The sequence below is a fragment of the Lytechinus pictus genome, chromosome 3 (genome assembly GCF_037042905.1).
Source record: "Lytechinus pictus isolate F3 Inbred chromosome 3, Lp3.0, whole genome shotgun sequence".
NCBI classification, from domain to species: Eukaryota; Metazoa; Echinodermata; class Echinoidea; order Temnopleuroida; family Toxopneustidae; genus Lytechinus; species Lytechinus pictus.
This window is the reverse complement of record NC_087247.1, coordinates 71,155,740-71,166,681: the sequence shown is the minus strand read 5'-3', so window position 1 is coordinate 71,166,681 and position 10,942 is coordinate 71,155,740. Positions and strand designations below refer to the sequence as shown.

The window sequence follows — 10,942 nt, the reverse complement described above, 5'->3', positions numbered from 1 at the left end:
AAAACTTGACATTCTAAGCACTATTTGTAACCGATGACAAGGATGGGTATCTTCCTAAATAATTGATGCGAGCGCGAAGCGTGAGCTAATTTTTTTGATATTCTGACCTAAAATTTGTATATTTATAAGCACTATTTGTAATCATGAACAGGATGACATCTAAATATGCTATTGATGCGAGCACCAAACCCATGTGAAAAGTGAATTGGCGCCCCCGGTCAAAAATCAGTTTGGCACCCCCCTCCTCCCCAACGAGATTAAGGTAAGTTTGGTGCTCCTTCATTTCAGGTCAAATTGGGCGCGCCCGGTCGAACATCGATTTGGCGCCCATTGTTTCAGGTCAATTTAGCGCCCCCGCCCTCATGTGAAACATAAATTTGGTGCCCCGGTCAAACATCAAATTCACGCCCTTATGTCGAACACACAGAGATACGATCTTACGTATAAGCTCCCGAAGGGAGCTAGAGAGGGAACTCTTTCCGCGCGTTTTTATTTCCCATAGGTTTTGTACATAGCCAACATGGCTGCCGGCGGACAATTTGAAGGATGATTTTGGAGGGTCAATGTTTTATTCATGAGAATGACGTCAAAATACGCATAATGCACTTGTATGATTGGATTAAACGCTAATGTTTTATTCATGTTCTCATGCATTAAACATTTTTTTCCGTCCCACAATTCCCTACGATATCTGTGCGAAGTGTCGTTCTTTTGGACTCTGCGAATTTGAAGTTTCTGAAACGAAATAGCTAGACTAATTAACTGTTTATAGAATTGATGTTCGAAATCATGGTTTCTGAGTGAACTTCATTGGAGCGGAAAATCTTGGAGGGAACATCAATACTATTCTAATGACATTCCATAGGAATAAAAGTAAGTTAGGCTCATTTTCATGTTTTGATCTCACTTGCAAATTGTAATGTGTTTGCCGGGGTTCGGGGCTCATCCTGTATTACGCACTATGTAAACCTCAATTTCAATATTTCTTTTGCCTGACTTCCAAATAAGTGTACGTGTACGTGTGATCATTGAGTTTCTCAAAAATACTATATCTAGGACTAGGGGTCTATAGACTATAGTTTGTCGTAGATCTAGACATTCATCGGAATGCTTCATGTAGGTCCAAAGTAAACCTTTATTTCAGTTTTATTGTGATTAGACAATTATCAGGGGTAGATGTGGACTTGTTTCCGACCTCCTGTTTTTTAGTAACGACAAACTGTCGATTTTAGGCCTATTCAAATTTAGGTCAATGTAGGGATATGGTCAGAGGGGGATCCGGCCTTTGATATCGCCGGTGCTAGCCGGCTAGCGAGATTGTCGATGTAGTCATGGGGTATGAAAATAGCGGGGACGGACTAGGCCCAAACTTCAAGCTTGAAAGTTGAAGTTTAGGCCTAGTCCGTCCCCTCTATTTCATCTTCATATGAATAAGTATAATTCTCAGCAGTTTCTTTTATTCAGGAACGCTTTACTTCAGAATAATCAGTGTTGAAATACGATTGACTTAGCATTAATGTCTGTTATGTTAAGTGTTACTTGTCTTAGTCTTAGATTTGAATGAAATGGCGTAGCCTACCCTAGACCTAAATCAAGTCTATTTGAACAGGATACCCTGGGCCCGGCCTGGGGTGGTAATTTGAAAACGTTCTTAGTGTTTACTTCATTCAAATGTGATGTGATTCTTAAGTTATACAGGCCCAGCATAGACCAGATTCAGCTATATACAGCTGTAGAAATATGTGGTTGGAATCATTTTACTTTTATAAACAGAGTGAGGTAAGCCTATGCCTCTATGTGATAGAGAATGAAGTTTCGGGTCCAGATAACTTTTTTGTTCTAGTTTGGAATATTCATTCATAGACCTGGGATATGGGCAGCTAGAGATTTTTAAAAATATTGTTTAAGAAGAGTAATTTTATTTATCTCTAAAACTCTCAAATCTAAATTGTCAATTGCAGATCCAATGGGACCAAGTTCTTAGCAGCTCACACCTAGTCAGAAGTACAAAATTGAGAACCATGCCGATCAGCAAGTGTTAGTTACAATCTAATGAGGAACAGGATATCTGAATGGAAAAATTGCAAGGTATGCTTACTGTTTTGATAATATACAGGCTGTATCTAAGCTCATCACCCCCCCCAAAAAAAAAAAAAAATAAAAAAATAAAACCAAATAAATGAATATTTCCCCTTTTTTGGGAGGGGGTGGGCTATGGCCAATTGTGCTGAAACATGATGCGATATCATGTAATGTTAAAGTTCCATTGTGAGTTAATATTTGTTTGAATTCAGATTCACCAGTATTTCCATTTCTAACACTGCATACTAATTATCCATATCTCCTGTCTATACATGCATTTGCATAAAAAAACCAAGATATTAACAGTTATCACAAAATTCTGATAAATATTTGAATTAATTTGCACTCTTTATTTTCGAAACATACTGTAGATAGTTATATTGATATATGAATTTATCTGGATGTGGGACGAAAGTGACTGCATGTGCTAAACTTGTTTTATCACTGAAGATATAAAATAGAGTTTACATCTTTTTTTTTACTAAACTGGACTAGATGAGTAAAAATAATTTACAGCTTATTATGTTCTTTTCTCTTTTTTACCATGCAGGTTTCCCACTTCCTAAGCTGTTTAAGTACTGGTATCACAACATAAGTGCCAAGAAGAGATATGAAACGGTCTCAAAATTTTTGCTGGTGCCCCCCTCGATGCCGTGACCCACGGTACGCCACTGCAAGTCTTCATAAATTATGTAGGGTTATTAAGTTGCATTTATTGTTATCTTCATTTAAAAAAAATGTGAAATGGGTTACCACTGCAATAATATATAAATAGACTATATTTCAAAAATAGATTGAATTCTAACCACAGTGACAGTAGACAAATCAAATTTTGTTAATGATTCGCTAATGTATTGATTGGGGAAGGCACTCTTTAGGATTCTGGCATTGTGTCCCACCCCCCCCCCCCCCCTTATGAGGAGTGCTCTCACATCAGTAGACTATTTCTTGTCAGCAAATTTGAAAGGAATTTACCAATTTTTTTGAGTGGCAAACTTTTGTGGAAGAAAATAAACGAATATCAAAGGTTTTTATGCTCTTTTATGGAATATTAACTATAGGCTCATCGAGATCCTTTGAATGAAATTTTAACAAACATTGTGCAATGTAGAAAAATGTACTTAATCCTATTTTTGTACATTTATATACCCACCCCATACTACCCTTACCCAGTAACAGCCATTTTTAGCTATGCATTGCCTTCACTTTTTAAAATACAATTTAATGCTTGGTAGATGCTAATTATTATTTTTATGTTAATGTCAATGTTTTAGAAAATGGATTCCTTAATAAACATGTTAATTTTGAATTGAATTTTTTTATCTTGGTAATTTTCATTTATCAATTAATTGTGATGATGTATTGCTTCTGAGCTGTTATGCACAAATGGCACAAGATGTTGCACTGTACTGAAATGTGATGATGCCACTGTTACATGAGATCAAACAGCAGTCAATTAAAATATTATTCAAGAAAAATAAGGATAAGAATGGGAAAGAAAGTAAATGACAGGAGAATTATTTGCTTGTATGCATATAGTTATGTCAGTTTCTGAGAGAGAGAGAGACAGACAGAAAGAGAGAGAGATTGGGGGGGGGGTGAAAGTTCAGTTTGTTTTGAAAGAAGCAATTATAAGACCTTACTGTTCATAACGGGGGGGGGGGGGGCTAATTATTTCTCCAAATTTTTTAAACCTGCATATAAAATTCATTTTTTCTTTCCAAATGAAAATTACACCAGATTCATTTTCAGTTGAAAATAAAAAAAGAAATAGCCTACGATCGGTTTGCTCTCTTGCCTATTTAATTTTGAGAACCCCCTCCCCCCTAAAATATGGTATATACCTAGGTCATGATTATTGATGTTTGACATAGAAGTCGCCATTTAAAATTAAGTGCTCCGAGGACTGCTATTCATAATAGGACTTATATTGGAGACTACAATTATGGAAAAGAATTTGATTTGTTATTATCTTTGTTTATATTATGAAAAGAGGTTCATTTCGTTTTCTGCAATAAAAAGAAAAAAGGGTTCCAGAAACTTAAAGAGATGTCATCGTATATGGCAACATTTTCTTTGGGAACCTCCTCTGTAATATTTTTTAGCAAAGATCCTGGCCATTTGCAGCTAAAACAAAGCAAAGATACAGTAATAATCGTAACAAGCAATAACAAATAGATCATTAAAATAGATGAATAATAAAACTCTGAGGAGGAAAAAAACGAATGATCTGACATGATGTAATCACTGACAGACACCATAAACGATATTAATCAGGTCGCGCATTATGCTAATTAGTGACAAAATACTAATTTACATATTTTTACGCTATGCGCGAAGGACGTTCCGTGACCACGCCTTCATTTCGCTGGTGTACCAAAACAGTGGCGGTGTCCATAGGCTTGTATACGAAAAATGGGAGCAGTGTGCACTTTTGACCCTCCGAAATTTTCTTCAATTCTGACCGGATGCAGAAGCGGAGTTTCACCCCCCTGGTCGAACATCAATTCGGCTCCCCTTATGTCGAACATCAATTCGGCGCCCCTAGGTCGAACATCGATTCGGCGCCCCTATGTCGAACTTAAATTTGGCCGCTCTCGGTCGAACATCAATTCGGCGCCCCCCTCGGTTGAACATCGAATCGGCGCCCCCTATGTCGATCAACAATTTGGCGCCCCTATATACATGTAGGTATACATATTCGGTGCCCCTAGGTCAGACATCAATTCGGCGCAACTATGTCGAACTTCAATTTGGCCGCTCACGGTCGAATATCAATTCGGCGCCCCCTCGGTTGAACATCAATTCGGCGCCCCTAGGTCGAACATTAATTCGGTGCCCCTATGTTGGACATCAATTCGGCGCACCCTAGGTTGAAAATCAATTCGGCAGTCCCTTCCCTCTTTTTTTTTTCCTTCTCCCTTTCTTTCCCCCTTTTCTCTTTCTCTTCTTATTTCCCTCCTTTTTTCTCCTTCTTTTCTTTTTCTCTCTTTTCTTCCTATTTTTGGCGCCCCCTTTTCGCCTACCCGGGGCCCGGGCCTCGAGCCCCCCCCCCCCAGAATAGGCGCATGCCTTTGTGTTCGCATAATTACAGTAATGTCTACAAATTGGTCCCAAATGAACACACTGATGTGGAAAGAATATATACGTAGCTTACACAATAAATGAATAATGAGGCACGCACATAGTATTTTCCAAAACCAGTTGGTATATATATATATATATATTTGAATACTTGTCCATAACACGAGTGTCGGTTAAGCATGTGTACTTTACCTTTATTTGCACCATAACTATAACTCCGCTAAAACAAATTTATAAAATCATTTCTTAAAACTGAAAGAAGATAAAATCAATCACAAATGCAATTAAAAATTAGATGTATGAGTTGTGGAGACCTCAGATTGTTAATTTCCTTCTCCTCATGATGCCTTCTTTAATTTACAAACAGTCTCCAAGACATTTAAAGCTTTTAAAAATAATAATAATGGAAGTTTCCCAACCAAAGTACTGCCCTAAGCAGTTTGAACAAGATTACAGGTAACAATTTAATCATTACAAGACAATCTACTGCTACCATATTTTAATCGTAATCATACTATCTATCCCCTCAAATTGCAGATACTGATTTACATTTTGATTGCAATAGAAAGTACGGAAGGAATAGGATTTCTGCAAAAAAAAAATGAAATTTGTTCACAGTAACGCTCAACTATTTTCACTCGAATTCCATAATCATATCTATACATATAAAATATATACATATACATACACATATAATGTTAAATAAATATCAGTACCCCTCCCTTTTACATAAAGATTACATATTTACAATTGATATATGTATACGAGGACGTTTATACTCATGTCAGCTCGAATTTTGCATCTACAAATATTAATTTATGAACCAAAAATACATAATTTAGAACAGGCTATAATTCTTTAAATCATTGCTTTTCTCCCTGTTTTAACAAGCTTTTGCAAGATGAATATATTAATATTCTGTAAAGGAAGAACTCAGAAATTATCAAATTCATGGTGGGGGTAAACTTACTCTCAATTATTCTAAATGACTTCTGATCATATAGCATATAAACTCATTTAGATTTAGATCTACATTGCAAGGCATTTATGTAATTGACTCATTAATATAAATCAATAGTTTTTTTTTTACATTCACGTGTTATGCAAAAAAAAAAAAATGAAAATAATTGAATCTGAATGCAACGTTTAAAAAGAAAGGAGAATATTGCAAAGGGAAATTGTATTTGAAATATCAAGACATGATTTGAAAGCCATTAATTTTAATGAGCCATAATTTTTCTGCCATTATTTAGATCAATTACAAACTTGCCCATCCTGCCCAACCACAGGATATCTTGTCAACTTGCTCTTCCTTCTAATGATCAAACATAAAGTTAAAAATAAAACATTTAAACTGAACAATGATACATTGACTGGAACAATACTCAATTTCTCTTTACTATTCCCTTTAACATTATCATCAATCGATGATAATCGTATGGGGTGCAACTGTTTTAATTGCAATATTAGGTTTTCATTTACAAACTGCTCAAAGATGCGATTATAGCATGCTTTTAAATATTTCATTCAATGTGCTGATTACATTATATGGTCCAACAAGACGATCGACAACAGTGTTTTAAAAGACAAGTCCACCCCAACAAAATGTTGATTTGAATAAAAAGAGAAAAATCCATCAGACATAACACTGACAATTTCATCAAAATCTGATGTAAATTTAGAAAAGTTATGACATTTCAAAAGTTTCGCTTAATTTCACAAAACAGTTATATGCACATCCTGGCTGGTATGCAAATGAGGAGACTTTGACGTCATCCACTCACTATTTCTTTTGTATTTTATTATATGAAATATGAAATATTCTAATTTTCTCCTCTTTGTCAAGTGATACAACGATTAATTCCTCCCTGAACATGTGGAATTAGCATTGTTTAATACTATATGGTTCAGTCAAGTTGGTCCTTATTGTCAAATCTATAAAAAATGAAATATTGTATAATTCAAACAATAAAAAACAAAAGAAATAGTAAGTGATGGACATCATCGACTGACTCACCTAGTTGTGTATATCACTGTTTTGTGAAAAATAAGCGAAACTTTAAAATGTCATAACTTTCTTACTTTACATCCGATTTTGATGAAATTTTCAGCACTATGCTACTTTGATTTTTCTCTATTTATTCAGGTCAGCATTTTCCTGGGGTGGACTTGACCTTTAGCAAAAATAAAGTAGGAGTAGAACGTAAAGCGCACAACTTGTGTTTTTTCTAAGCACTTGCCAAATATCATGTCAGCAATTATCTATAATGAATTGCTCTGAGAAAACGGGAAGAAATATAATATCATAGTGGACTAACTATTCATCCATACAATGAACGTGATCAGAGATATAGGCCATATAAAGATATCATTAGGCCTATATACAATTAAAAAAAACATTACAAATTTGTACTTTCCACTATAGCCTACGACTGAATAAAGCAATTGTATTTGCAGCGTTTGATATGACGTAATTGTGAATATCGCAAAAAGTTTCATTCATGATTATTTTGTTAACATTTGAGGCTACAAAATCATTTCAGCTTAAACCTGAAACGCTCGAAAGTTTGCATGTTATTCAATCCTTAATCGTCACAACCTCGAGAATCTAAATTGTTAAACGTGATTATAATACCTGCGATATACATGTATAACATATTACAGGGAGGACGGAATATACACATGAAAAAAGCCTTATATAGCGCTGAGTATGATAAACTTTGAAGACATGCAACTTATTTCAATTAAAGCTTGTTCCAAGTCGATTTTGCTTCTTGCATATACAAACCGATACATTATTCCTCCCTTAATTGCTCAAAAATCCTATGGGAAAAACAGGAACACCGTACAGCTTAGCCAATGTTATATACCATTGCTACAATACAAAATGCATTCTATTAATTTGTGTCATAACAATACAAGTCCATATATATTTTTACACAGTATTCACAATTTGGCATCAATGACGATGCACTTCCTTGATATTGTACACATTTTGGTCAAAACTGCCGTAAAGTGTATGCAATCGTACACATTTTTGCACATAAGGCTTAGACAACTATAATAATTTGTTTTGAGTGAGAGACAGAGAGAGAAAAAAAGCTTTGTATACATCATTTTGTGAAAATGAATCACTTAGGGGCAACAATGTATGAACTATTTGACATGAATCAAAAGTCAATTACACATTCATACTCATTCATAATGCAACATAAACAGAAGAAAAACTATAAACAACAATAACAAGAAACCGTAACAGTTGAATATGAACTCAAACTTGAAAATGTCCATGTTTACCAAGTACCATTATAAGGGAGTATATCACCTATACTAAACTAAAGCATTATAATACTCGCCAAAAGAAGTTTCTTGTCAAAACACATCATACAAATATTTAAACAACATAAAGCGATACATATTCATTATGGTAGTACCGATAGAAAATTTATCAATGAATACGATAATTCTTTTATTATCAACATGATACTCTCTATAATATTTTCATATATGTTTTTATAGAAGCGTAATGGGTTTTCACGTAAATGCAGCATTCTCAATTTGACAGTGTGGTGTGATGATTATCTTTATTCTTACAATTGTTTTAATTTTGAACTACTTACTTAATTTCGGTGACAAAATGTTTCACACAATGTCCCCTCTATTACGATACAGAATACGCAAGTCATATAGATAAAGCATGATTTTACCCCTTACATTATAAATTATTTAGCCCTTTCATTGGAACTTATTTATTATCATTTTTCAACGTCACATTCATTAATAAACGACATATAAATTATCAGTCACCAAAAATAAAAAAATTTGCAAGAAATGATATTGGTCAATATTTTGTGCTTAATGTTGATGATATCCCTGTTAATGGGACATTCCCTATAAACATTTCTGAACATTAATATCTATTGCAACCTTATTCCACAAGGAACAAAATTACTGCTTTACACTTTTGAAATAAATATCTAATTTCTATTGATGTATTCATAAAGTATGGAAATAACACACAGGCAATTTCTTCGCAATTTTTACAGTTTCACATGAATCACAGAAGCGATAAATCGTCGGAAGCATTTTCAAACCTAAATTTCTATTGATCTGGCTATGGATGAGCGGTGCTCTCACTGCTCTGTCCCAAGTGTGTCAGGCTATGTGCTGGATTAAATAGGAAGATATTATGCGCGCAGTTAGCAGTCCACGCCATGACGTCACACTGTAATCTCTTGATATTTGAGATCGCAGATGCCATTTTGTCCCTTCAGCTCCCCCTTCAACCAGAAAGTTGTCTGAGTTCCTTTCCCCTAAAATGAGAAAAATCATTACAGTTGTGTAAGAAATCATAATATGTAGGGAGTTTAGGTATATAAAGCATTTAAATCCTAGTTTTGTTTTTAAACAATAACATAAAAATGTACCATCTCCATTATGTAACGTAGTCTGCAAATTTGAAAGAAAAAGACTAAATCGAGTTTATTCGGTTTACAATTTGCATTCAACGTAGTAATGGGATAATCATCGACTAATTAGTAATTACTTTATCAATGAAAGTGTTAGCCGTCAGTTTGACCGTTTTTTGTTTTTATTTTTTCCAAGGCATGTTAAATTTAGAAAAATCCCATTTCATATACATTAGATATGAAATTACAAGAACATACAACATCATTTTGAGGTGATAAAGGTTTATACACACACCAAGTGAGTCTGAGCAAATCATTTCACCTAAAAAACCGCCAATTGATAAAAAAACATATCTGGAACAAAAATTATTTCATTATATCATGATAAAGTGTCGTCTTCAGAACAATTTCACACAATTTTATGTAGTTGATGTTTACGCATGGATAACAGGGAGGTGAAATACATGAATAAATCAATGTATTTAAATGATTACAGATATTCTTGCAGGACTAATACAATGTACATGTAATGTATTTGCGACACGGACTTTCAATAAATTGTCAAATTTTGATTAAAGTGTCAAGTTTTTCTGATTCACTATAGGTGTAAATGATTTGATTATAAAGAGATCCAATAATACAGTGGTGCTAAAAAGTTTGTGAACCCCACTAGAAAATGCACTCCTTCATGCTGAGTGTTGAATGGAGACAACAACACAATATTCGGCGAGCCCAGAGAAACAAACTTTATTTAATGTATATTTTACCAACTGATAAATATCTAAAACACTGGAAAACTAAAACACTTAAAGTATGTTCATTTTCTGGTGGGGTTCACTATTTTTTTAGCACCACTGTAGGGGCGACACGGTGAACATGGTGAAAGTCATCTTAAAAATATTATATTCTAGTGTGAAGCAATAAATTAGGAGACACTGAAATAAATCATTTGAGGTTATGTCGCATGTGGATAATGGTTTATAAGGGTGATGGCGAGGGTTATGAGAATGAGAGTCAGAGGATAGGATGTAAATTAATATTTGAAGGGTTTAAGGATAAAATGACGATGAGAATGAGAGTGACGTTAAAAAGTGTAAATGATGGATCCATAACTACACTCTAAGAAAGTTGGTTAATTGGTGGTTGGTAAAAAAAATCCATCATAACCACGGGAAATAATTACACATTTCATTCATTATTAACCATTATTGTGTGATTATATTTACTCAAATGTTGGACAATATTTCAAAAACACCATGTGTTAATAAGAGTTTGGAACGTTTCCCCCCGTAGATGGGTAAATATCATTTGGCATCTAATAGTGGGGTAATTTTGTCAAGATCATCATTACTATTTACTAATTAGAA

General features: G+C 34.3%; 1 protein-coding gene and 1 long non-coding RNA gene across 2 annotated transcripts in view; one reads left to right on the top strand and one right to left on the bottom strand.

Moving 5' to 3' along the window:
• Positions 1-498: 498 nt before the first annotated feature.
• Positions 499-4,577, top strand: LOC129256194 (uncharacterized). Its single transcript, XR_010293169.1, has 3 exons — positions 499-873; positions 1,962-2,088; positions 2,633-4,577. It is a non-coding gene; the product is annotated as an uncharacterized LOC129256194 (long non-coding RNA).
• Positions 4,578-5,270: 693 nt separating this feature from the next.
• LOC129256748 (atrial natriuretic peptide receptor 2-like) overlaps positions 5,271-10,942 on the bottom strand; it is a 30,834-nt gene continuing 25,162 nt past the window's right edge. Inside the window, exon 12 of the mRNA XM_054894916.2 lies at positions 5,271-9,479. Within this exon, the coding sequence (XP_054750891.1) occupies positions 9,387-9,479 (93 nt within the window). The 3' untranslated portion in view covers positions 5,271-9,386. The remainder of the gene's footprint in view (positions 9,480-10,942) is intronic.